A 26,904-nucleotide genomic window follows, 5' to 3' on the forward strand; every position below is an offset into this window, starting at 1 on the left:
GCGACCGGGTCGTTGAGATCTACTTGTGATACACATTGTCATCTTTCCCCTCTTGTAAAACATTCCAGCAATCATTGCAAGTCCAGCAGCCCGGAGGTTTGACAAATAAATCTCGAGAGTTATCGGGAAATTATGGAGTCCTTCCGATCTGAAGATTGGGCTGCCACGAAGCGGAAGCAATTCACCGGGCCTCTGAGCATTAAAAGAGTTTAAGGGAGTTCTCCTTTGTGATTCACTTTGCGTCCAGCTGACTTCTTCTTATGAAAGCCGAGGACTTGGTGACCTTCTCCAACCATTGGAGATCAAAGGCCTCCTCCTCCTCCTCCCTAATCTTTTTTTTCTTTCGTCTTCCTTTTTCTCCTCCTTCCTATTCCTTCTCCCTTGAGCAGAACAGAGCTGGAAGGGGCCCTAGAGGTCTTCTAGTCCAGCCCTCTGCTCGAGCAGGAGAACCTATAACCATCTCAGACAAGGGACTGTCCAGTCTCTTCTTAAAAAAAAAACCTCCAGGGATGGAGGGCCCACCACTTCTGGTGGCAAGCTGTTCCACGGGTTAGTTGTCCTCCCTGTTAGGAAGTTTCTCCTTCATTTCAGATTGCTTCCCTCTTTTATTCTTTTCATCTTTTTTTCGCCCCATTGCTTCCCTCTTCTATTTTTCTTATTCCTCCTCCTTTTCCTTATTTTTCCTTTGTTCTTTTTCCCTTCTTCCTTTTTGAAAGACTTCCAACTGTTAGTTCTGCTCCACTGAGCAGCCAGAAGGCGCTGCAGCCAGGAGGCCCTTCTCTTTTCTTATTATTTTCTCCTGCCTATACTTTTTTCCTTCTATTTTCTTGCCGTCTTTTCTTCCTCCTCTTTCCTTCCTTCCTTCCTTCTTGAGACTTCCAACTCTCGTTAATTCCCTTACTTAACACTGAGCAGCCAGGCCTTCCGTTTCTCAGCGCTCTGCTGCCACCTTGTGGGCAAATGGGGAGCATCTCTCTGCGGCATCCACACCAAGGCTGCCTTTTCACTAAATCCTCCTCCCCGCCACCCCAGAATCAATCTCTCAAACTACAACTCCCATGAATCCCAGCCAGTTGCTTGGGAGGCACTAACCTCTGGAGACAAAAATCAGAGAGACGAAAGCACACAGCAGGCATTCCTCCTTTCTTTCACAGCCTAGATGCTTTCTAAGGGTAAAAAATGGCCCTCACTTTTTTTTCCGGTGCGGTTGTGACTTCGCCGTTGTGACTAAATGAACCGTTTAACTCGAGGACCGTCTCCATCTGTAATCGAAAGGACAGAGGCATTGCAAGGCTCTACCAATTTCTGTTAAGTCTATGGCAGGGGGTCTTCAAAACGTGGCCCTTTGATGACTTGTGGACTCGCAACTCCCAGAATTCCTCAGCCAGGCTGAGGAATTCTGGGAGTTGAAGTCCACAAGTCATCAACGGGCCACCTTTGAAGACCCACGTTCTGATGGTCACGTGAAACTAGAAAAAATAAATGTCTGGGGGGTGGGTGTCCTTGGTGCTCTGTGACTTATGGTGGTTTTCTTGCAGGCCCTTGGTTACCCAAACTAAGAAGGCTCAGCTAATCTCAATGTACACATGTTGTACTTTTGACAATAAAGGTTTATTTATTTATTTCAAAACATCATTAGTTGTAGAGTGCTGGCACCGATGACATTACTTAGTTGGGCAAGAAAACATCTGCAAGAAAACCACCCAGCTCAGAGCACCAAGGACCCCACAGTCCTCCTCCTCTAACCTAGTTGGGTCATGAAACGTCTGCAAGGAAAAAAACCAAACTCAAGAGAGCACCAAGGACCCCATAGTCTTCCTCCTCCTCCAAGACGGGTGATGTAACCTAGTTGGGTCATGAAACGTCTGCCAGAAAACCACCAAGCTCAGAGAGCACCAAGGACCCCATAGTCTTCCTCCTCTTCCCCCCCTCTAGCACTGATGATATAACCTAGTTGGGTCATGAAACATCTGCCAGAAAACCACCCAGCATACAGAGAACTAGGGACACCCCCCCCTTTCAACCCAGAGCTACAATGATTCTCCTTTATTAGAGCCCAATGTCCGCCTTGAGTAAATTTGAATTTACGTCTAACGTGACTGCACCGCGCCGGTTTCTTTCAAATCGCCCGAGACGCCGAGCTGAAATTACGCAAGCCAAGGGCATCCCACGTCCCAACTCAAAACTGCTTCACGACATTAGGAATTGGAAACGCACAAGAATCCACTTAGGCCCTTTAATCTGTCCTAGACAGGTTGCCGAGACACAAATGATAAAACATTTTGCATTTTTACAGCAAGGGAGGGTGGGGGGGTGGGAACAAAAAAAAAGAACGAAGAAAAAGCCTACAGAAATGCGTTAAGGAAGTTAAATTTTGTACATGGGTAAAACGTTATAAATTCGGGGAAATACATGGACACAACTTCCACATTTCTTGTGGCTTTTGTTTTTTAAAAAAAAGTTCATATGCGCGGCCGGGCGGTCGCTTGGCTGTTTTTCTTTGCTTGAAGGGAGCCTCCGAAGAAGCTCCTCGGGGACTGCGACGTGTCTTGGAATGTCCTCCGAAGGCTCTGTCATGTCAAGGTGACAGAATCAAAAACCCCAGAGTCCCTTTCGGATGCAAAGGAAAGCACGCCGGCTCAGTCGTCAAATTTGATCTTCTTTCCTTGCGGTTTGTGGTCGCCGCCGCCGCCTCGGCCTCCCCTGAAACCGCCACCGCCTCGGCCTGGAAGAGGGAAGGAAGAAGGGACACTGTGGGTGAATCCTGACAACCTTCAAAGCCGCAGACTGACGGGCCCTCGGATTAGGACCACGACGGGGAACAACATTTCTGCTGCTAAGCAAAGTGGTGGCTTACGTGAACTGCGCCCATTTAGAACGTAGTCACAGAACAGAAAGAATGGAGTAGAAAATAGGAAAAAAAAATAGAAAAGAACAGAAAGAGTAGAATAAATACAAACGGAAGAATAGAATTGCGAACAGAATAGAAAAGAACAGAATATTATAGAACAGAATAGCAAATAGAATGGAATGGAACATATCATTGTTTATTGGCCAAATGTGACTAAGACACACAAGGAATTTGTTCCCAGTGCAGAAGTTCTCAGTGTACACACAAACAACAAAAGGTGACATAATCGCAAGACACCGAGAGAAGGTAAATAGGAAAGATGAGAAGGATAATAGTAACGCAGCCCTACTCCGTGGGTAAATATCCTTAAGACATAAAACAAGTGCTGTGGGAATTAGGTGCTTAGCAGAGTGATGGCCCGGGGAAAAAAAACCTATATATCTGCTTTGGCATGCGATGCCTTATAGTGGCATCCAGAGGGGAGAAGCCTAGACCAGGGGCAGGCAACCTTGGCTCTTTGATGACTGGTGGACTTCAACTCCCAGAATTCCTGAGCCAGCCATGCTGGGAGTTGAAGTCCATGAGAAGGTTGCCTACCCCTGGCCTAGGAGGGGAGGGGTCTGTAGCTATTTTCACTGCCCTCTTTCTGACCCATGCAGTATTCAGGCCCGCAGTGGAAGGCAGGCTGGTTGCAATTGTTTTTTTTCTTTCTCCAGCCCTAATATCCACTGGCTTTTTTTTTTTTTTGGCCACGGTTGTTAAACGGATCGCCGCAACTGTTAAAGTGAATCAAGCAGTCATTAAACTGAATACAGCTTCCCACACTGACTTAGAAGCCAGCTGGAAAGGTCGTCGCAAATGGCCCGGGGTGTTGCAACTGTCATAAATACCGAGTTTCCCCAAAAGTTAAGATTTACCACCCCCCAAAAAATAAGCCCTTAGCTTGATTTTGGGGTGGGGTGGGTGGGCCTAATATAAGCCCTAACCCAAAAATAAAGCCTTAGTTTTGGGGCGAGGCGCAGGCCTAAAAAAAATCAAGCCAGGCCTCCCACGGATCGAGATTTGCCTCGCCGGAAGGAGCAGCTGCATTCTGCAAACTAAGGCCCGCATTTCGCACTCAGAGGCCTTTCCGGAAGGCCTGTGTAGCCGAGAACCGAGCTACCGATTGGGATCAGCTGCAGAATGAAGCTGCTCCTTCAGCCACGGAAGAAAGGGGGCTGCCGCTGCGAGGTGAGTGGAAAGGACACGGACACACAGCTTGTAAAAAAATAAGACCCGGTGCCTCTTTTGGAGGCAAAAAAATAAATAAAATTAAATTAAGACAGAGGAATCACAGCTGGCAACCAAATGGCCCCAATCTAAGTCATCTTTTCCCGTCGCTCAGTGAACGGCTGTGCAGGTCGAGGGCTACCTGCGTGCGGTGACGTGTCGCTCAATGGCGCTAGCCAGGAATACTCACCTCCGAAACCTCCGCGGCCGCCTCCTCGGCCCCCGAAGCCACCTCTGCCGCCACGTCCCCCACCTCTGCCGCCCCGGCCGAAACCTCCTCCTCCTCCACTGCTGCCCCCACGTGGGGTCCCGCCCTTGGGCTTGGCAAAGTCGAGGGTCACTCTGTTCCCATCGATCTCTCCGTCCTCCATGGCTTCCTTGGCTGCTTTGGCGTCTTCTTGGGAGCTGAAGTCCACAAAGCCAAATCTTGAGAGAGAGAGAAAAAAACCCGTCACAGGCAGGAAACAGTCAGAGCGGAGGGGCGCCAGGACCAGCCGTTCCGCTGAAGGGCAACAGATCGGCCCGAATATTTGCAATGCCTCACTTAGCGACCGTTTTGAAGTTACGAGGGCCCTGGGAAAAGTGGGCGTCTGAGCTTCTCACTGAACGCCCGCTGCAGCATCCCCATGGTCACGTGATCAAAATTCAAGGCGCTGGGCACATTTTACGACGGTCACCGTGTCCCCCTCCTTTTTTTGCAACCTTCCGACAAGCAGGGTTGACTGGGGGGGGGGGGGAGAGAGGACAGCTGGATTCCCTTAACGACCGCGTGACAAACTGCAGCGGTTCCATTTCACCAAACGTGGCGAGAGAAGTCGTCAAACGGGGCAAAAACTCAACTTTGGGGCTGCATTGCGGTCATAAGTGCAGGACTGCCGCCCCCCCCGGCACGGGTTCTCTCCAGAAAGCACCCGACCTGCCCCCACTTAAAACCTCTAAGAAGAGACGATGCTTGGCTCCCATTTTGTGGGAGTAAGGCTGTTTTGTTAGAAGTCAAGTGGATTTTGCAGGAGTGCCCAGCGGGAACCGAGCGCGGAAATCCCGGATTCCAATTTTCCCTCCCCTAGCTACCTCCCACTGCCCCCCCCACACCCCCCCATGGGTCAAGTCAGGTTCAGGCAGGATGCAATGTCCGGTCCCAGTCCAGGACGGTACGCAGCTGGTATGCCGGGTGACCTGGAAGCAGAGCCTTGAAGAGACACAGCATTCCCTTCCGTTTTCCCCCTTGCCCGTCCCCCCCAATCCTTGTAGTTCTTGGCGGTCCTGATGTCAACGCCGCTAATATCGGATGTTTTTGTTTGGACAACTTATGGCCGTGGTGGCGAACCTATGGCACGTGTGCCAACGGTGGCACGCAGAGTCCTCTCTGCGGGCATGCGCACCGCCGGCCGAGTCCTAGGCCTTCAGCTGGGTTTTATAAAACCTTTTCGCTTTAGGCCTCCGGCGCCGTTCAATTAATCAATTTCAACTTCTCGCGGGAAAAAAAAAAGATCTCACAAAGTTGGAATTGACTGCTTGATTGAACTTTTTAGTCCCACCCATTCTGCCGTTACCACCGCAGCCACGCCCACCCGGCACCCGATGATACGTAAGTGGGTTTCGGGTTGCAGTTTGGGCACTCGGTCTCTAAAAGGTTCACCATCACTGACCTACAGAGATGCAACAATTTTCCTTATGTTTTACTTAATTAGATACTTGGGGGGGGGGGAGGAGGAGGAGCCGAGGAATGGGCACGGGAGTTTAGCTAGACACAACAATACTGGACCTAGTGTGAGAACCAAGGTTATTGAAATAAGAGATGATAAGAATTGGGCTGGAGAACTGGAGGGAGCCCGCATTTCAAACTAACGGGGGAATCTGATTTACGACTGTTAATTGGAGGAGGGAATTGTGCTTTGACACTATGTGCTCAGGGGAGGGGGGAATTCGGATTTTGGCTTGTCAACTGCCAATGTTATGCCTGTCAATTGAAGATTCTTTAAGGTAAGCAATGCCTCCAAGTTTTTTTGAAGTAGCCAACACAAGCAGGCATTAAGGTGGCAGCTGACCTAAAGCAAAACTGCCCCCCCCCCCAAATACAGTTCTGTACCGCTGCAAAATTAACTAGCTAATGCTCTGGTAGTCTGAGCTGGAGCTGAATCCAGAAGCAAGTCAAGAAAGTCCCCTTTCCTTCTCTTCCCTCCCTGGCTGCCGAGCGGCGAGTGCACAGCTCGTCCTTTGCAGGAGATTCACGCCCTGCAGAGTTCCGTGAAAAATCAGGCTCCTGGGAATCCAGAGAGAGAGGAAGAGAGGGAGGCCTGCAAGTTGCCCATTCTGCAGAACGCCGGAGACAAACTGGGAGCTGCTCCCCCAACCCCTTAAGCCTCTCCCGTTATTAAAGGCAGCAGCCGACCCTTTGAAAGCTCCGCAGACAGGCGATCCGAAAGCTCGGCTCTCGCCACGTCTAAATTGCCTGGCGAGCTACAAATTCGGCGAGAGGCCCTGGTGCACAAAAATTGTCCCACAGCCGTGACGGTGAATTCTTCCAAAGGGGGTTGGAGACGCTCAGGGTCAGAGCTGTGGGTTTCTGCTCTTCTTCTCGTGCGAATCCATGGCCTGCCACTCAATTCACGGCGGGATGGAGCTCATTTGAGAAGGAAACGCCGTCTCTGGCCGAAAGCCAAGCTAAAAAGGCCCTTTCGGCAGAGCAAACCGAGCGTTTCAGGGTTGGCCCGCGCACCTACCCTTTGGAGGAGCCGGTGTCCCGGTCAGTCACTATCCTCGCACCGATGCAGCTCTCAAACGACTCTCTCAGGGTCTCTTCGGTGGTCTCCTCCGACAGCCCCTTGACAAACAGGGTTTTGCTTTGCTCTGGAAGGTGAGAGAAAAAGCCAGGGGGATCAGCAAGGGTCAAAGCAAGACAAAGGAGTCCTGTGTCGTGGCCCCATCGGAGCCCAGTTCGGAGGAGTTGGAACCGGGATTGCCCAACAGGGATTTTTGTGTCGTGATTCAGTGGGACCAGCAGCTGAGTCTGATTATTCTGAGGAGGAGGGGTTTGGAGAGCCTTTGGTGTCAGAGGGAGGCTCTGATGCACTGCAGGACTCTCAGCCTGGCCCCTCCCGTCATGTTCTTCATCAGACTCAGCCAGAGATATTGGACGTAGATGATTCACAGCTGGATCTATTCAGGGACGCTAGGAGCAGGAGACAGAACAGAGAAAGGCAATGAGGCAACTCGGTGAGAGGAGGAGAAGGCAATGAGAAGCCACGCCTTGGGACTGCTGATAAAAGGGGAAGGTGTGGGGAGGTGCTGGTTGCTGAAGGCAACCGTTTGAAGATCTTCTGCTAGAGTCCTGGTCTGTTATTCCTGTTTAACTGTTGTTTGAACTTTGGTTTAACTCTTGCTTGAACTTTTGATTTCTTTGTAAATAAATTTGGTTGCGTTTTTCCAGCCTGTTGACTATAAGAAGAAAAAAGGGGTTGTCCTTGACATTCAAACAGGGCCGGTCGTAGGCTGGAACAGAAGAGTTTGGGACAATGGTGCCCGGGAGAGCTGTCTACCTTCACAGTCACAGGGAGGAGTGGCTGCCTCCCCCGCTTGATGATCCAAGGACACGGAGAGCAGAGTGGAGGCTGGTTATAAGGGCCCAGGTTAATGCTCCAGGTAGGTAGCCAAGCTCTACTTACGACTAAAGCCGCCTTTAGAGTTCGCATTTCTGTTCTGCCCCCCCGAGTTGCTGAATTCTAATCGGATCGTGCGCCCTTCGATTTCGGTGTTGTTGCAAGAGTTCATGGCTTCCTTTGCGTCCTCAGCTGTGGCGAAGTCGACAAAGGCATACCTGACCAAAGGGAGGAACAAAGTGAACTAGAGGAACTTCACGACGTGAGTGCGAGCTGCGGCAAGCCTCTCCCCCTCTTGGGGCCTTGCCTTGGCTCCTTACCCTTTGGGTCTTCCCTGGTTGTTCTGGGGGATCCTGATGGCGGAGGCTTTCTCAAAGACCTCTTGAAGGCTTTCTTCGGTCGCATCGTAGGAGAGGTTGTTCACCACCAGGGTCTTCGATTCGCCCCCTGTGCAAAAACCCACACTTCACTTGAGTAATTGCGTTCCAAGAATACAGGTAATCCTCATTCAAGAGACCGCAGCTGGAGTGGCAACTTGGTTGTTAAGCAAAGTGGTTGCTGAGTGAAACTGCAACGGTGCTTTTAGCAATAACAATAGTACTTAGGCTTACTAGTGCATTACAGCACTCTCTGGGCAATTAAAAATGAAGCAGCATTTTTTTGTGTGCATATTGCCCCCAAACCATCTGGGTCCTCATTTTACCAACCATGTGGAGGGTCACTTAAACATGAGCCAGCCGTCGACGGCAGCAGCCAAAAAAAGCTAATACGATCCTTGGTTTTATAAACAGAGGCACAGAATCAAAATCATGTGAAGTACTAGGACCGCTTTCTAAAACTTCCATTAAGACCACACCTGAAATACCGCAGCCAGTTTTGGTCACCACATCACAAAAATATGTTGAGACTTTGGAGGGGGGGGGGGAAGAGCAACTCAGATGATTAAAGGCCTGGAGACAAAAACATACAAAGAACGGCTGCAGGATTTGGATTTGGCTAAAGAAAAGGACTAAGGGGGTGACAAGATAGCAGCCTTCCAGTATTTGAGGGGCTTCCACAAAGAAGAGGGGGTGTGTGTCAAGCTATTCTTCAAAGCATCATCAGAAGGCAGGACAAGAAGCCACAGAAGGAAACTACTCGAGGAGAGAAGCAACCTGGAATTAAGGAGAAGCTTCCTGACAGTGAGGATGATTAACCAGTGGAACAGCTTGCCTCTGGAAGTTGTGGGTGCTCCAGTACTGGAGGTTCTTAAGAGCCTTGTCTCAAATTGTGTAAGGTCTCCTGTTTGAGCGGGGAGTTGGACTAGAAGACCAAGGTCCCTTCCAGCTCTGCTCTGATTGATTGGATGGATGGAAAGCTGAGTCAACCTTGAGTCAGTCAGGATCACAACTCCAGGCTATGGGCAGGATTTGCCTGCAACACCGCAGTTTAACCGCTCATTTTGATCTTACTTTGAGCATTACAGACCTGCAAAGGTCTAAAGGCAACCTGGAATTAAGGAGAAACGTCCCCGACAGTGAGGACAATTTTAACCAGTAGAGTAGTTTGCCACCAGAAATTGTGGGCGCTCCATCCCTGGAGTTTTTTAAGAAGAGACTGGACAATCACTTGTCTCGAGATGGTATAGGTTCTTCCTGCTTGAGGCAGGGGGCTGGACTAGAAGACCTCCAAGGTCCCTTCCAGCTTCTACTTTATTCCATCACGGTTGAAACTGAACGGCTGTACGAGTGAATCTGTAGTCTTCCCTTGCCTGGTTAATTTTGGGAGGCCTCTCTCTGCAGCAGAGGCAGCTTTCGTCACCCCGAGCGGATTCACCTGGGACTTCTTACCTGATGGGGCTCCCTTGCCAGGTTTCCTGCCCTCCTGCTGGCTCTTCTCACCCACGTAGTCGAGCACGATGGGACGGCCGTCGATCTCCGTCCCCTGCTTCTCCAGGGCTTTCTCGGCATCGGCCTCGCTTTTAAATTCGATGTAGGCGATCCTGGAATGCAAGCGTCGCAGCTTTTATCCAAGGCTTGCTTGGGGAAGCCGCGTTTTAAACAAGCCGCTTAGCTGCCCGTCCTCGAATGACGGCCACAATGTAAGGCCGACGTTTCTGTGGCTAAGTGAGAGTTAAGGGGAGTTTTGCGCCCTTTCATGACCTTAGCTAGCTGGGGAATTCTGGGAGTTGAAGTCGTGTCTTAAAGCTTCATGTACGGCATTTTGTTTGTTTTATGAAACTTATTTGCCACCCACCTTATCGAAAGGTCTCTTTTAAGTCGCCTCTGCATGCGTGTGTGTGTATGTGTGTATGTATATGTACGTATGTGTGTGTGTGTGTGTGTGTGTGTATATATATACATATATATATACATACATACATATATATATATATATATATACACATATATATACATATATATACATACATATATATATATACATACATACATATACATATACATACATACATACATACATACATATATATATATATATATATATATATATATATATATATATAAAAGGTAAAGGTTCCCCCGCACATGCGTGCTAGTCGTTTCCGACTCTAGGGGCCGGTGCTCATGCTCATCTCCGTTTCATAGCCGAAGAGCCAGCGCTTGTCCGAGGACGACTCCGTGGTCATGTGGCCGGCATGACTAGACGCCAAAGGCGCACGGAACGCTGTTACCTTCCCACTGGAGTGGTCCCTATTTTTCTACTTGCATTTTTACGTGCTTTCGAACTGCTAGGTGGGCAGAAGCTGGGATGAGTAACAGGCGCTCACTCTGTTACGCACCACTCGGGATTCGACCCGCCAAACTGCCGACCTTCCGATCGACAAGTTCAGCGTCCTAACCCACTGAGCCACCGCGTCCCTATATCAAAGCCGAAGAGCCAGCGCTTGTCCAAGGACGTCTCCGTGGTCATGTGGCCGGCATGACTAGACGCCAAAGGCGCACGGAACGCTGTCACCTTCCCACCGGAGTGGTCCCTATTTTTCTACTTGCGTTTTTACGTGCTTTCGAACTGCTAGGTTGGCAGAAGCTGGGACGAGTAACAGGCGCTCGCTCTGCTACGCGGCACTCGGGATTCGGCCCACCAAACTGCCGACCTTCTGATCAACAGGCTCAGCGTCCTAACCCAGAGCCACCGCGTCCCATGTGTGTATATATGTGTGTGCATGTGTATATGTGTGTATATATGTATGTATATATACACGTATGTGTATGTATGTATGCATGTGTGTTTGTGTACACACAAACACTTTTGTACAATCCCCTCCTGCTGAAACTATCTTTGGATGTAACAGGGAAATACAGATAGTCCTTGACTTATGATCACAAATCGGCCCAACATTTCTGCTGGTGAGACAATTGTTAAGGGAGCTTTGCCCCATTTTGTGACCTTTCTTGCCACACTTGTTAAGTGAATCACTGCAGTTGATAAGCTAGTAACCCGGTTGTTAAGTGCATGTTTTCCCCCTTTTGCTTGTCAGGAGGTCACAAAAGGGATTCACCTGAGCCACACACACACACACACACACACCCGGGAACAATGCAACTGTCATAAATACCGGTCAGTTGCCAAGTGTCTGAATTCCTGTCATGTGATCGTGGGGATGCTTAGAAAGGTGGTCAGTGGGGAAAAACAGCGATAGGCCATTTTTCCCAGTGTCACCGTTAACTTTGAACGGTCACTAAATGAACTGTTGTAAGTCGAGGATGACCTGTATTTCTAGGTAGCTTCCCAGAGAAGCCGTCAATCATGCCGTCCCTTCAGATTTGGCATATTAAGCTAATTCAATCTGTAGTCTGATTTTTAGGGGAATTTCCCTGGTTTTTTTTGGGGGGTGGTGGTCATTTTGGCCTAGATATTAATATTTATTTATTTATTAATGGGGCTTATATCCCGCCCTATCTCCCGAAGGACTCAGGGCGGCTAACAACAATAATATACAACAAATACAGAAATTAAGATAAAATTAAAATTAAAGGCTTTTGTACAATAAATTAAAATTAAAAATTAAAATAAATTAAAAATTAGAGTTAATTTTTAATATATAGAACACTTGTTCTATTCTTATGAATCCATGTATTTTAAAATGTAACTTGAATTTCCTAAACCATACAAAACTGACTACGTATTTCTATCATACCAGTACCATATTATTAGGTGTTCGTTCTGTACAATTTTATTACTGTTATTTATATGCTCTATGCCACACGCTAAATAAATACATTAAATGTTCCATTTTGGTACAATTTCATCATTAGTTAATTAGCCCGGTGGCACCGTTTTCTCTTCTAGCTTGTTTTGGCAGTTATTTAGCAGGACGGACCCAGGAGCTCCAAAAATAATGACATTTACATGGAGATTTTTAAAACATGAAATGGATGTGGTTACAATGACAGAATGCCTTTAAAATATTTAAAAAGGAAAGCAGCACAAACCTTATCACAAAGAAATAAAAATATGTTGGGTCTTCTGAGAAATAACGTACCCTTTACTATTCCCATCCTTGGACACCAGCCTGACCTCGACGGCCTCGTCAAATACGGCATGCAGTTCATCCTGGGTGACACTGTAAGCGAGGTTCTTCACAAAAATGGTCCTCGCTTCTCTCTCTAAGAGAAAAACCAGGCATCACAATCTTACGCTATTTCCTTTTGCCATTTTCCTTCACACGGCTGGCCAGCCAGTTCATCAAAAGTGCAATGTCATGGTTCCGATGAATGAGACAATTCAAACAAGTTGCAGGCATATTATTTATCTAATAAGTTAGTATTGAAACGAAACATCGGCACTCATGGAGGGATGCGAGACTCTGAAATAAACCCATCGTAACACACACACAATCCCTGCCCTTATCTACACGTCATAAATCACATTATCCAATTTAGTTTTACATATGAGGTCTCATCCTGTACGCCGGCTTTTCTAGTCTTCTCAAAATAGTCATTGGAAAATTCCCTCCCTTCAGGATTCAAAGTGAAGCAGTTTAAACAAAAGGCCGTCTCTTATATTGTCAGTGCAAAAAACATGTCAATGTTTGCAGCATTGACACGCAACTTATTAAAAGAAAAACTCAGCCGCAACAAAATAAATTAAATACAGAACTTCAGCTGAAACACCTGTGGACAATCCCTGTTGTCTCTGCCTGGGTTGTTCGAGGCTCAGAAGAAAGCTATCAAAATAGGCATCACTGGGCTGGAAAGATAAAAAATTTTCCAGCCTGGTGAATACATTTTCTTCTGTTCTTTTTTAGAGCTGAATTTCAACTCTAACCTGATACACAAGGAAAGGAACTGCTTTCATGAAAAGCTTTGGTGGAGTATTTCATACTTAACTAATCTTACGTGGGTCTCTGTTGTACATGCACCCCTTGAGTTGCCCTTGCCTCCTCCTTCCTAAAATCTGATTTGGCTTAAGGTCATTCAGCTGGGTTCCTGCCCAAGTCAGGACTAGAACTCAGGTTTTCTGAGTTTCTCGCCCGATGCCTTAATTACTGCACGCGCGTGTCGTGTATTAAAGTGCTGCCAAACAAAATATTTGAATTCTTGCTGTTACTCACCTTTTTTATTCTCCCAAAGGCTCTCTTTGCTCTTTGCCTTTTCTAGCTTCGTTTCCAAGCCCATCAATTTTTTCCCATTTAATTTGAGTGCTTTATCCAGCTCGGCTTCGGTGGAGAAATCCACATAGCCAAACTTCCTGCATTGACAAGAGGAAGAATTTTCAGTCTTTGAAAAACAAGAATGAAGCACACAAATGGATGCTTTCTCAAGGCCAACTGCCGTCCAATTTCAAGCAAATCAAGGCAGCCGCAGACTCCCGGAGAGGGCTCACCCCTTCCCTTTGGTTGTATCATTCTTGTCAATTGTGACGTTTTATTAATTGAAAGGCTAACCCAGGGGTAGGCAACCTTGGCTCTTTTATGACTGGTGGGCTTCGACTCCCAGAATTCCTCAGCCAGCCAGCCAGGCTCAGGAATTCTGGGAGTTGAAGTCCACCAGTCATAAAAGAGTCAAGGTTGCCTACCCCTGATCTAGATCAAGGGTCTTCAAACTTGGCAACTTTTAAGACTCGTGGACTTCAACTCCCAGAATTCCTGAGCCAGTATGGCTCAGCTTGGAAACCTCTCCCTTTCCCCTCAGCACAGCTGGCTCAGGAATTCTGGGAGTTGAAGTCCACCAGTCATAAAAGAGCCAAGGTTGCCTACCTCTGGCCTAACCGGACAGACATAGTCACCAGGCCACGATATGCACCCACGGTCCACAAGAGTATATACACATAGCAGACCGTACGCTTCTAAATGCATTCCACCCTCTCTACAAAGGGGCACAAGAGACTGTGCAGAACGCAACCATGAACTAAGCAAGTTGATCAGCTGGAATTGTTTTTGCCTTCCAAAAGGCAGCAAGAATATTCCCAAATTAACTATACAAACCAAGGCAAGCGATCAAGCACAGAATTTTTTTTTTTGGGGGGGGGGGGGGGGAAGCGTTGAATACTTGCGTATTCATACTGATCAGGAAGCCTTCAAAGGGCTATTATTAACAGAAGCTCATAGCATTTAAAACAATAATCTTGAATCTGAGCACTGGCAAGATTCAAGAGAAAGGAAGGGACACACACAGATTAGGACAAAAGTTTACATTAGCAGCTTTAATCGGCTTTTGTTGCCTCTTGTACACAAGGGGTAGAGAGCTAGTCCTAAGAGATGGCTCTCTGATCGGCCCACTCATTTGTTCAATGCCTCTGATGGTGAAATGGAGGCTGGGGGCAATGTGTGCGAGCGGGTGCAGAAGTGGGCCGGCGAGGCAGCGATTCATGGCAGGCCTGGATACTAAGTGGGTGGCCCACTAGCTTGATTTTTAGGGGTAGGGTGTATATTAGGCCCACCCACCCCAAAATCAACCTACGGCTTATTTCCGATGTAGGTCTTACTTTTGGGGAAAGAATAAGAGCTGGAAGGGGCCTTGGAGGTCTTCTAGTCCAGCCCCCCCCTTCAAATAGGAAAACCTGTACCATCTCAAGACAGGTGAACGTCTAGCCTCTTCTTAAAAACCTCCAGTGATGGAGCGCCCACGATTTCTGGTGGCAGGCTGTTCCACTGGTTGATTAGATTAGGAAGTGCCTCCTTAATTCCAGGTTGCTTTCTCTCTTTGATCAGTTTTCCAACCATTGTTTCTCGCCCCTTCCCTCCGGTGGTTTGGTGAACAATGTGACCCGCCCCCCCTTCTTTGGGGCAGCCCCTCAAATACTGGAATAACTGCTATCGCGTCTCCCCTATTTCTTCTCCTTTGCTTTAGACTGGCCAAAGCCCAAATCCCGCATCTGTTCCTCCCATGGAAGTTGGTACTTCCGACTCAATGAGGTTCTTACTTTGAATTGCCAATTCTGACTTCTTGGACCTGAAGATCCTTTTTCCCAAAGAAATCTCTGATGGCAGCCTTCAGTTCTTCGAAGTTCTTGCTCGCGTTGAGATTACTCATGAAGAGAGAGAAGGCAGGCTCTGGAAAGGGGAGGTTAAGACATTGGGTAAATCGTCCCGGGGAAAGATTGCTATTAGGAGGCCCTGGTGGAAAAGATACTACAGCTCAGAAATTAAAAAAAAAAACTCCTCAGTTCCTGGCTATTTTGACCTATTTAACACAAGGGTCTTCAAACTTGGCCCTTTTAGGACTTGTGGACTTCAACTCCCAGAATCCCTCAGCCAGGCACGCGTGCCTGGCTGAGGGATTCTGGGAGTTGAAGTCCACAAGTCCTAAAAGGGCCAAGTTTGAAGACCCCCCCCCCGATTTAATACATTCAATCTGCAACTTCTGGGAGGACCAGGACAGCAAGGCTGAACTACAGGTAGTCCCCGACTTACGACCAAAACGGAGCTTAGAATTTACGTCACTGAGAAGTTTGTCAATTTGAGTTTTGTCCCATTTCACTTTACGATTCTTGCCAGTTAAAATGAATCACTGGGGTGAAGTTAGTAAGAGTTAAGTGGACCTGGTTTCCCCGGTGACTCTGCTTGCAGGGAGGTCGCAGAAAGGGGAATCACGCGACCCCGGGGGACACTGCGCCGGTCGTAAAGGTGAGTCAGTTGTCAAGCATTCAAATGCAAATCACGTGACCACAGGGATGCTGCCGCGGTTTCAGTGTGAAAAACGGTCAAAAGTCCCTTTTTCCAATGCCGTTGTAACTTTGGTCACTAAATGAACTGTAATAAGTCAAGGACTGTCTGCGTTATCCTCTAAGAGACAATAATTCATGTACTGGGGGCAGACGAGCAAGTTAATGACTGGGGCTGTCCTTCAACCTCCTGTCCTTATAGGGGCCCTGGCGGCGCAGTGGTTAGAATGCGGCGTTGTGGGCAAACTCTGCCCACAGCCTGGAGTTCGATCGTGACGGGACTCCAGGTTGATTCAAGCCTTCTGAGGTAGGTAAAACGAGGACCAAGATTGTTGGGGACAATAAGCAAAAATGCTTTTCCACTGTAAACGGCCCAGAAAGTGCTAGGGGGCAGTATAAAGGTAAAGGTTCCCCCGCACATGCATGCTAGTCGTTTCCAACTCTAGGGGCCGGTGCTCATCTCCGTTTCAAAGCCAAAGAGCCAGCGCTTGTCCGAGGACATCTCTGTGGTCATGTGGCCGGCATGACTAGACGCTAAAGGCGCACGGAACGGTTACCTTCCCACCAGAGCGGTCCCTATTTTTCTACTTGCATTTTTTACGTGCTTTCGAACTGCTAGGTTGGCAGAAGCTGGGACGAGTAACAGGAGCTCACTCTGTTACGCGGCACTCGGGATTCGACCCGCCAAACTGCCGACCATTTGATCAACCCACTGAGCCACCGCATCCCATGTGTATGTGTGTGCATGTGTATATATGTATGTATATAGACGTATATGTATATGTATGTGTGTTTGTGTGTATGTGTACACACACACACTTTTGTACAATCCCCTCCATTTGATCGACAAGCTCAGCGTCCTAACCCACTGAGCCACCGCGTCCCCCAGGGGGCAGTATATATACAAGCCTAAATAGCAATAGCACTTACACTTATATACCGCTTCACAGCCCACTCTAAGTGGATTATTGCGCCCCCCCCCGAATAATTTGGGTCCTTATTTTACTGGCTTCGGAAGGCTGAGCCAACCTTGAGCCGGTCAGGATGGAACTCCCAGCAGTGAGTTAGCAGTGGGCAGAGTCAGCCTGCAATACTGCATTCTAACCGCTGTCCCACCATGGAAGGGAGGAAGGAAAATAGCACTCTATACTACCTCATAGTGCTTTTACAGCACTCTCTAAGCCAGAGGTCTGGGCTCGCAGCCTGGAGGTAGAGCGCGCAGCTTTCAAATTGGTCCGCCCATGCAAACGGTGCCACATGCACTGGCGCAGCACTAGCAGCCCCGTACATGCACACCCGCCAGCCGCCCCTTTCGTGCCCACGTGCATGTGCGAACGGGGCTGAGTGGCCGGAGGGGGGGGGGAGTGCGTGCACAGGCGTGTGTGCATCAGCCAGCCATTTCCGCAGGCCATAGGTTGGGGGACCCGAGTCAGCCTCTTGACCCCAACAACCCGGGTCCTCATTTTACCGACCTCGGCAGGAGGGAAGGCTGAGTCCATCTTGAGCTGGTGAGGATCGAACTCCTGGCAGTCAGCAGAATTAGCGTGCAACGCTGCACACACTAACCGCGGCTCTTGCTATGGGCTGTCCCTAAACCTAGGATATCTTACCACGTATGCTTGAGATTTTCAGGGAGGTCAAAAATTGGGAGGACTGAAATATTTGAAGCCAAGTCAAGGGACATGGTGAGTGAGAGTGTGAGTGTGTGAGAGAGAGGAGAGGAGAGAGGGGTCATTATTAGCAAGTCCGCTGTGGGTCTTACACAGGGGCATTTACCTTCTGTTTTCTTCTTCTTGGCATCTGGGACGCCCTTTTGCTTGGCCAATTCCTTCTTTCGTTTTCCAGGCGTGCCTTGCAGACCTTCTGGGGAGTAAAAGGGCAAACGTGTTAATGACGACAACCCACGGACACACAGGGAAAAAAAGCCGGCGAGGCAGAGGGCCCGAAAGTAGTGCTGGATCAGGACTTGACTATCTTAAGGTTTTTGCTCATCTGTGATTTTGGATCACATCAGTTCAGCGAGAAATCATCATTTCCCAGCTTTGGAACCCAGGGCGAAAAAAGGAGACCGGGCTCATACCCATGGGACAGGCTAACTCACCTTCCTCCTCCTCCTCTTCCTCATCGTCATCGTCCTCCTCCTCGTCCTCCTCATCCCCTTCCTCGTCCTCTTCTTCCTCGGAGTCTTCCTCTTCTTCCTCAGACTCCTCCTTCGCTGGGGCTGCCTTCGCTGGCGCAGCCTTCTTTCCTTTCACCGGGGTGACTTCCATGGGCTCGTCCTCCGACTCTATTAGGAAGCCGTGAGAAAAGGGCCGGGGGGCTGAGCAACTCCCCCCCACCCACCTGAGACAAACCCTCAAAAAAAAACCACCCCCCTCCTTTCAATCCCTCCCCCGGCATCTTCTGCCTGATGTCACCTCCCCTGCTGAAAACGCTCTGGCTGGTTCTGATCGATGCCAATGAGGCAAGCAGAACAGCATGCAGGCAGTCGTCGACTTATGGGCACAGCTGAGCCCAAAATGAGGGAAGTGTTAAGGGAGCTTTGTCCCATTTTGCCACCTTTCCCGCCACAGCCGTTAAGCAAATCTGGCTTCCCCATTGGCTGAGGTCGCAAAAGGCGATCACGTGACCCTGGGGACAACAGGGCAACCGCCGTAACTGTGGGGAGTCAAAAGACTTATCTGTCTGCTGGCGTTCTAAAATTCCCTCCCAGTTGAAAAAGAAAAATGCTGTTTTAAGAGCTACTCTTAGTAAGCTACTCTTCCTTATAGGTAAGGGTGTAGGTCTCTACATATGTTGTGTATGTTTAAATGTCTGTTATGTAGGTGTACACTTTTGAGAGCAAGTGACTAAATTTCATTCTTAATGGGTGCCGTTGTGCCCACAGGGGAAAAAAAGACAATAAAGGTTATCTAATCTAATCTTATCTCTGTGTCTGTCTTGCTCTATCTACCTCTTATCTATCTGTATCTCACCTATGTCTCTCTCTATCCGTCTATGTCTATCTTGCTCTATCTATATCTCTATCCACTCACCTATCTGTCTCTATCCGTCTATCTTGCTCTATCTATCCACTCACCTATCTCTCTCTCTATCCGTCTATCTTGCTCTATCTATCTCTATCCACTCACCTATCTCTATCTCTCTATCCGTCTGTCTATCTTGCTCTATCTCTATCTCTCTATCCATCTGTCTATCTTGCTCTATCTATATCTCTATCCACTCACCTGTCTCTATCCATCTATTTTGCTCTATCTATCCACTCACCTATCTCTATCTCTCTATCCGTCTATCTTGCTATCTATCTCTATCCACTCACCTCTCTATCCATCTTGCTCTATCTCTATCCACTCACCTCTCTCTATCCGTCTGTCTATCTTGCTCTATCTATATCTCTATCCACTCACCTATCTCTATCTCTCTATCCGTCTGTCTATCTTGCTCTATCTATATCTCTATCCACTCACCTATCTCTCTATCCGTCTGTGTCTACCTTGCTCTATCTATATCTCTATCCACTCACCTATCTCTCTATCCGTCTGTGTCTACCTTGCTCTATCTATATCTCTATCCACTCACCTCTCTCTATCCGTCTGTGTGTCTATCTTGCTCTATCTACCATATTTTTTGGACCATAAGACGCACTTTTCCCCTCCCAAAAGTGGGTGGAAAAACGAGGTGCGTCTTATGGTCCGAAGGTAAGCCAAAACACTTGTCTCCCGTTCAGTCAATGCAGTCCATCAGCTCCATTGGAGAGACGTGATTGAATGAAGACGTGGAATTCTCCGCCCCGCCCGTGTGATTGGTCGGCAGGGGAGGAAATACGGAGGTGCCTGCCATGCCTTCTGACTGCCTCCCCCTCCCTGCGCGCGCACATTTTCTTTCTTTTACCTCGCTGCTAAACAAATAGTTTTTGCTGAACTAAACCTCATAGGCAACTTGCCCCAGCAAAGCCGTGAGGAGTTGTCCCTGCAGGTTTCTCTGCGAAGTTTATTGGAAGTGATTTCCCATTTGCAAGATAATACTGCTAATTGTTTGAAATTGCTTCGGCATCTTAGAAAACCTATTCAGGGAAAAGAAACTACCGGTACCTACCTTTCTTTCTCTCTTCCTCCCTCCCTCCTTCCTTCTTTCTCTCTCTTCCTTGCTCCCTCCATCCTCCCTTTCTTTCTTCCTTCCTTCTCTCTCTCCTTTCTTTTTCTTTCTTTCTCTCTCTCTTTCTTCCTTCTTCCCTCCCTTCCTTCTCTCTCTCTCTCCCCTCCTTCCTTCCTAGTATACCGGTACTATTTGGTTCAGAATATTTTTTTTTCTTGTTTTCCTGCTCTAAAAACAGGGTGCATCTTATGGTCAGGTGCGTCTTATGGTCCGAAAAATACGGTATATCTATCTCTATCCACTCACCTATCTGTCTCTCTATCCGTCTATCTTGCTCTATCTGTATCTATCCACTCACCTATCTCTCTATCAGTCTATCTTGCTCTATCCACTCACCTATCTCTCTCTATCCGTCTGTCTATCTTGCTTTCTCTATCTCTATCCACTCACCTATCTCTGTCTCTCTATCCGTCTGTCTATCTTGCTCTATCTCTACCTATTAATCTATATCTACCTATCTCTAGCTACTGCATCTATCACCTATCTGACTCTATGCCCCCTCTCTACCTATCTCTATCCACTCACCTATCTCTCTGTTTCTATCATGCTCTATCTCTGTCTGCCCGTCTATCTATATCCTTTCTTTCTTTCCATCTATCTACTCTTTTGTAATTTGATTTAGGAATGGGATCAACACATCAGACCATAACAGAGACATCACCAGATCAGTATTAAGTCCCGAAATTCATCATCTGTGCTGATATTTTTTTACCTTCCTCCTCACAATAACCCCTTTTTAATTTCTTAAGTTTAACCTGCGGGAATCCGCTGTACTTTTTCTAGCTGGCACTCCCAAGACTCAGGAAGTTGCGCTTCCTTTAACAGAGACGTACCATCATCTTCGCTATCCTCCTCTTCTTCTTCCTCCTCGTCCATCTGCTTCAGGATGGCGGGAGCTACAGGCTTCTTCTGAGGTGCCGGGATGCCCCGCTTTTTCACGGGCACAGCGGGCTCCTCCTCAGATTCATCTGTGGCAAGCAGTTTACTTAGATCAGTTCTTAATCAATCCACTGATAAAGCTTACATTTAATAAACTGACTCTCCTGAAGAGAGTTGGGAGTAACGGGGGGGGGGGGGGGGGGGAAAGTGACCCCTATTGAGATTATTAGTACAGGAAGTCCTCGACTTACAACCGTTCATTTAGTGACCGTTCAAAGTTACGGCACTAAAAATGCGACTTGTGACCATTTTTCAGAGTTACAACCCAAGATGTGATCAAAATTCGGATGCCCGGCAACGGTTCATACTTACGACCGTTGCTGTGTCCCAAGGTCACGCGATCCCCTTTTGTGACCTTCTGACACACCAAGTCATTGGGGAAGCCGGGTTCACTGAACAACGGTGGCAAGGAAGGTCGTAAAATGGGGCTCACTTTCAACCAATGTCTCACTTAACAACAGACACTTTGGGCTCAACTGTGGCCGTAAGTCGAAGACTACCTGTACCGTGGGGAAGATCTTTTCCAGAAGATGTAGCTCGCAGTTTCGGGCTGCCAAACATGGAATAGTGACGTTATCATTTATTTATTTAAATTTATTGATTGCTCAAACTCCAGGGGACTCTGGATATGGCAGAAAACAATTACGAGACACACTGCCCAGGCAATTCACCTTCCTCGCTATCATCGTCTTCATCCTCGTCCTCTTCATCATCATCCTCTTCCTCCTCACTTTCTTCCTTCTTTGCATTCTTCCCGTTTTTTGCTCCTTTGGCAGAGACGGGGGCCTTTTTTGCAGGCGCTGCAGCTGCTTTCTTAGCCGGAGCAGCTACTGCCTTTTTGGCAGGAATTGCTGCCTTTTTGTTGGGAACAGCCGCTTTTGCCGGGACGGCCACTTTCTTAGGAGCCGGCATCTGCAAGAGAAACGCATTACGATAGGCAAAAAAAAAAAAAAAAAAAAGCATTACGATAGGCAAAGCTACCCTGGCAGCCCCCAACACAAGGAGTATAAAGCACAAAACTCACTAAGGGAAGACTTTCAGTAACTGTTTCAGGCCGAAAAGCATGACACGAGCAGGGAAAGAGCGCTTTACGGCCGTCATTTCATATGGGGAACAGCTGCCGTGCACAAAAACTGAATAAAGGAGGATATTTATAGCTCAGGGTTGAAATGAGGGGTGCTCGGTGCTGTCTGAGCACTAATGGCGCATAGTTTGGGTAACAAAACGTCTGCAAGAAAACAACCAAGCTCAGAGAGCACCAAGGGCTCTCAAACGGAATATTCTCCTTTAACGGAGATGCTTGACTGACTTGTGAAAAAAAAACAACACCATTATTTTACAACTGCTTGAAGTTACAATGGCCACAGAATGGGGACTTTATGGCTACTAAAAGTCCCCCCCCAACCCACCCACCCCCACCATAAATGGCCAGGCTGAACCCCTGCCATCCAGTGACCGCATTGGGCAACTCAGCTTTAGTGTTCCTTGTGATAGCTCAGCCCAAGTGTTTGTTGTGACAGTGTGTGGTCACGTGACATTTGGAGGGTGGGGCAGTTACAGCATTTTTGTGCATTTTCAAATGAACAGGCTCGGCCCCCTCCCCCCCCAAAAAAACACCCCAAGAAAAAAGAAAGGCAAATTATTTCGGGCCATATGGGGTGCCTTGATGGATGACCAGATTTCCAATCCCTGTTGTGGTGGTGGGTTGATTTTTGTCAGATTCTGTGCAAGTGGGGTTCAACATGTGTTCGTGTTCACGTAGGGTGGGGTAAGGCACAATGAAATGGGGGGGGGGCGGCAGGGAAGCTTTCACTTCCAATTGCAACTGTTTTATAATGTAACATGAAATGGATCTCAGGCGAGGATCATCTGGAGCAGGGGTCTTCAAACTTGGCCCTTTTATGACTGGTGGACTTCCCAGAATTCCTCAGCCAGCGTGCACACTGGCTGAGGAATTCTGGGAGTTGAAGTCCACCAGTCATAAAAGGGCCAAGTTTGAAGACCCCTGATCTGGAAGCTCAAAGCTGAGCACTCCCATCTTAATTCTTTGTGCCCCCAACAACCCCTCTGGTTTCAGAAGGTTGAACTGGGAGAGACGGCAAGCCTCCCAATTAACTTCCATAAGTGAAGCTGGACTAGAACTGGGATCTCTGCTCCTCACCAAGCCGCAATGGTTCTCACCTCCTCCTCCTCCTCACTGCTCTCCTCTTCTTCTGATGAATCTTCTTCATCGCTGTCATCAATTTCCTTTGGGGGAAGGGTAGTCATTTTCTTCTGTTTAGGCTGATTTTTAACATTCTGCAAAACAAAAAAATACGCAAGGTCTTCCTTTTCCTCACCATCTAGAACAGGCAGGGTCCAGCGCGAGGGCCCACATGCAGCCCCACCAAATTGCAAACTTTTAACACTGCATCTTTTATATACATCAAGTATATATATTTTATATGTAGTCCAAGACAATTCCTCTTGACTCAGTGCCTCCCAAGCGAGCCAACAGCTTCTTTTTCAGTGCTGTCGCGAAGTCTGAACAATTGCTGAATAAGCCGTCAGCAGGCAAGGACTACCTGTGTATGTGTTCAAATACTTACCAATAATCACATCATTATTGGTAAGTATTTGAAACTGCAAAAGAGTTTTGTTCGCAAATCAGTCTTCCACCAAAATTTCACTCTGCAGTGACTAGGTACTTTTCAAAAGCAGAGAAGTTTTATCTATTCTGAAGGATATTTCAAGGTTTTTAGTTGCTGGGCATCCTCATCCTTGAAATCTAAAGCACCAAAGATCTCTTTTAAAATCACACTAAGTGCTTCATAGTTTTAGAGACAAACGGCTGGGTGTTAGCCTGCTAAGAGCAATTTCACCAGTGGCCAGTCCTATGTTTTCAATCTCTTAAGACATGTTTTTTTTTAAAAAGGCACCTTATGAGAAGAAAATTCCTAGTGAAACAATCATCCTCTTCCAGGACATTGGCACTCCACAGCTGCTTTGCTCTTCCACATATCTAAAGAAGATAATCTGAACCATCTGCTTAGCTGTCGCAAGGTCAGCACAGCTTTCAACTGGTTTGCAGTTCATTTATATTTAAATAAATTGGCTTCTGTGTCTCTCATTTTGTTATCCAAGCATGGTGAAGCCCTCAGGAGTCCCAGATTTGGATAGCATGGTGGATTGGCACGCATGCCAATATAATGAAAGAATTTCTCAATTAAGTGAGTTGAACTCTTGCAAAGATAGATGAGGTATCTTCCATTGAGCAAACTGTGTTTATGTGATACGGGGGCTGGTTAAGGAATAGCCTCCTTGCGGAGCAGTCTTGCAGGTGCTCCAACATTGGGTTTTTAGTAAGAGATTGGACATTCATCTGAGATGGTACAGAATTTTCTGTTTGAGCGGGGGTGGGGGGTGAACTAGAGGTCATAGAAGAGCAACGAACTGATTAGGGGGCTAAAAAATCAGTTGCAGGAATTGGGTATGTCTAGTTTAATGAAAAGGAGGAACGTGGGGGACTTATCAGCCTTCCGGTATCTCAGGCGCTGCCCTAAAGAAGAGGGAGTCAAGTTGTTCTCCAAAGCACCAGAAGGCAGGAAAAGAAGCAACGGAAGGAAAGAAATTTCCTGACAGCTAGAACAATTAACCAGTGGAACAACTTGCCACCAGATGCTGTGGGTGTTCCCATCGCTGGAAGTTTTTGGGAACAGAGTGGACAGTCGCTTGTCTGAAATGACACAGGGTTCTCCTGCTTTGAGCAGGGGGTTGGGCTAGATGACCTCCCAAGGTCCCTTCCCACTCGGCTATTCGGTCACCCTCTTATGTGGCAGAACCCATGCTTTGCCCAGCTCTGCGCAACCGTCCGAAAAGGCCTTCCTGGTCAGAGGTAAAGGGGGAAAAAAACCTTTCTCTCTTCCACAGTTTGTACTGAACGGAGGATAATAATAATAAAGTTGGAAGGGACCTTGGAGGTCATCAAGTCCAACCCCCTGCTCAGGCAGGAAACCTTATACCATTTCAGGCAAATGGCTGTCCAGTCTCTTCTTAAAAACCTCCAGTGTTGGAGCATTCACCACCTCTGGAGGCAGGTGGTTCCACTGGTTAATTGTTCTGGCCTATACCCCGAGACCGAGCCAGGCTGGGGCCCGGCCAATCTGCTTCTTCTCTCGGCCTCGTGGGCAGCCGCCCAGGGACGCACCGCTTCTTCCCGCCTGGGCTACTTAAAAGGTGGCCGATTCCCGGAGGGGGAGGGGAAAACGGGGCCTCAAAGCCCAGCCGGGGCCTATCCATAGCCGGGCCAAGCGCCCGCGGCCTAGGCCGAGCAGGTCGGCCCCACGTGGGTTATTTCCCAGCCTCCGCTCCACGAGGAAGCGACGCGCGTTTTTTTTTTCTTCTTCTCTTCCCCTTTCACGTGCTCCTTCCGCGCCGGTCGGAAGGAGTTGGTGTCACGTGGTCGAAGGGGCGCGCGAGCGGAAGGAGACTCGCGCGTCCTTTTTTTTTTTCTCCCCCTTCGCTTCCCTCCTCCTCCTCCTCCCTCCTGCGCGCGCAAAAGGAGCGACGTTCGAGCGGCGCGAGGCAGCCCGGGCGCCTAGAAACTGTTCTCCGGCAGGCAGGCAGGCGCGCGCGCGCTCGCTCTATCTCTCTCTCTCTCACACACACACACACACGCGCGCGCTGCCAATAACAGCGCGCGAGGGAGGGGGGGCGCCTAGAAACCGCCGAACGTTCCACCGCCGAGCGCGTGTGGGCGCCCGAGAAGCGCTTCCAATTGCGAGGCAAAGGAGTGTGTGTGTGTGGGGTGGGGGAGGGGGAAGAAGCTGAAACCGTTTCTAATGACCCTCGTCACCGCTGCTTTTCTTTAGGGATGGTGCGCGGGAGGCCTAGAAACCGCCGAGCGCGTAAGGCCGCCCGAGTGGCCCGCCCTTGTCATCTCCTTCATCCCCCCCACCTCACTCTCCACACACACACACACACACACCATCAGCAACCTGGCTGTTTAAAGGCGGCCGCCGCCATCATCCCCGCAGGCTAGGCCGCGCGTCCTCACCTTAGCGAGCTTCACCATAATGGCGGCGGAGTTGTCCGGATGTTCAGCTGCGGCGAAAAAAATAAGCCCACCTCACGCTCCCAGCGCCTGGCTCGAGTCTCCGCCTGAGCCGAAAAGGAGGTGGTTGAGGGAGCTCGTCGCTCTACGCCCCGCCCCCGCTGGGTCGCTCTGACCAATCGGCGGCCGCGCGCCCTTACGCCCCGCCCGCTGGGCAGGATAGACGGCCGCCGTTCGAGCTCTCCCGAGCGAGCCAATGACCGGCCGTCCCCGCCTCATCCTATCAGAAGCCGCGCCTCTCTAGGAGGCGGGTAGAGGAAATGCAGCCAATGGGGAGGCGGAACGGGCGAGGCGAGGCTCTGTGATAGGTGCGCTCTGCTGGGCGGAAGCGGCGAGGTGGAGGAAGTGGGGCTGCACGTGGCGCGGGTTTCCATCCCGTCCCATGCGCTGCTCTGCCTCGCTGAAACGTGGTTTAAGTGGGTTGGGGGGGAGGGGATCGTGAGAACGCAACCCGTGTCCAAGGAGAATTCGGATCGGGAATCGTCCAGTTCTTGGAGTGTACCGAGAGGCTGCTGGAAGTCTGGCTTCTCGATTCAGGGCCTTTATGTACCTGAAATGGTCCGATAATCACGTTCCTTCTGTTGTTGATGGGCCTGGCCTCTGACTTCCCTTGCGGAACGGTCCGGTTAGGGAAGAAATGTTAGGAATTGAGGGGCCGTCACGGAGAAGAGGGGTTCGGCCTATTCTGCAGAGCAGCTGAAGGCAGGAGCAGAAGCAAGGGATGTAAAAAAAGAATAGAAGAAAGAAAACAATAGAATAGGAGAAAGAATGGAATAAAATAAGAAAAGGATAGAAGAAAGAATGGAATAGAATAGGGGAAAATAATAGAATAGAAAGAATGGAATAAAATGGAGTAAGAATAGGAGAAAGAATAGAAATAAGAAAATAGAATA

The 26,904-nt window shown here is 48.6% G+C and overlaps 1 protein-coding gene across 4 annotated transcripts; it reads right to left on the reverse strand.

Annotated features, from left to right (window-relative positions):
• Positions 1–2,222: 2,222 nt before the first annotated feature.
• Positions 2,223–26,115, reverse strand: NCL (nucleolin). 4 transcript variants are annotated; one of them, XM_081329626.1, is made up of 15 exons: positions 25,955–26,115; positions 23,104–23,217; positions 21,591–21,831; positions 20,814–20,948; positions 17,927–18,112; positions 17,602–17,688; positions 15,085–15,214; positions 13,274–13,410; positions 12,203–12,326; positions 9,549–9,700; positions 8,040–8,166; positions 7,786–7,937; positions 6,844–6,970; positions 4,311–4,546; positions 2,223–2,725 (listed from the first exon to the last, which is right to left on the reverse strand). In XM_081329626.1, exons 1-15 carry the CDS (start codon positions 25,970–25,972, stop codon positions 2,640–2,642), a joined length of 2,052 nt encoding a protein of 683 aa, XP_081185752.1. In that variant the 5' UTR covers positions 25,973–26,115; the 3' UTR covers positions 2,223–2,639. The 4 variants fall into 4 exon arrangements, with proteins under 4 accessions (XP_081185752.1, XP_081185753.1, XP_081185751.1 ...); XM_081329627.1 differs by having other exon boundaries at positions 17,602–17,685; positions 23,101–23,217; XM_081329625.1 differs by having other exon boundaries at positions 23,101–23,217.
• Positions 26,116–26,904: the final 789 nt, after the last annotated feature.

The sequence above is a fragment of the Vipera berus genome (genome assembly GCF_964194415.1).
Source record: "Vipera berus genome assembly, chromosome: 5".
NCBI lineage: Eukaryota > Metazoa > Chordata > Lepidosauria > Squamata > Viperidae > Vipera > Vipera berus.

Bases quoted from the DNA above. Each gene is read 5' to 3' on its own strand.
- NCL (XM_081329625.1), bottom strand. The intron at 9,701-12,202 runs GTACGTTATTTC...CTTGCATTCCAG, and splicing joins AAGGATGGGAATAGTAAAGG to GATCGCCTACATCGAATTTA. The intron at 8,167-9,548 runs GTAAGAAGTCCC...GTTTTTGCACAG, and splicing joins TGGCAAGGGAGCCCCATCAG to GGGGCGAATCGAAGACCCTG.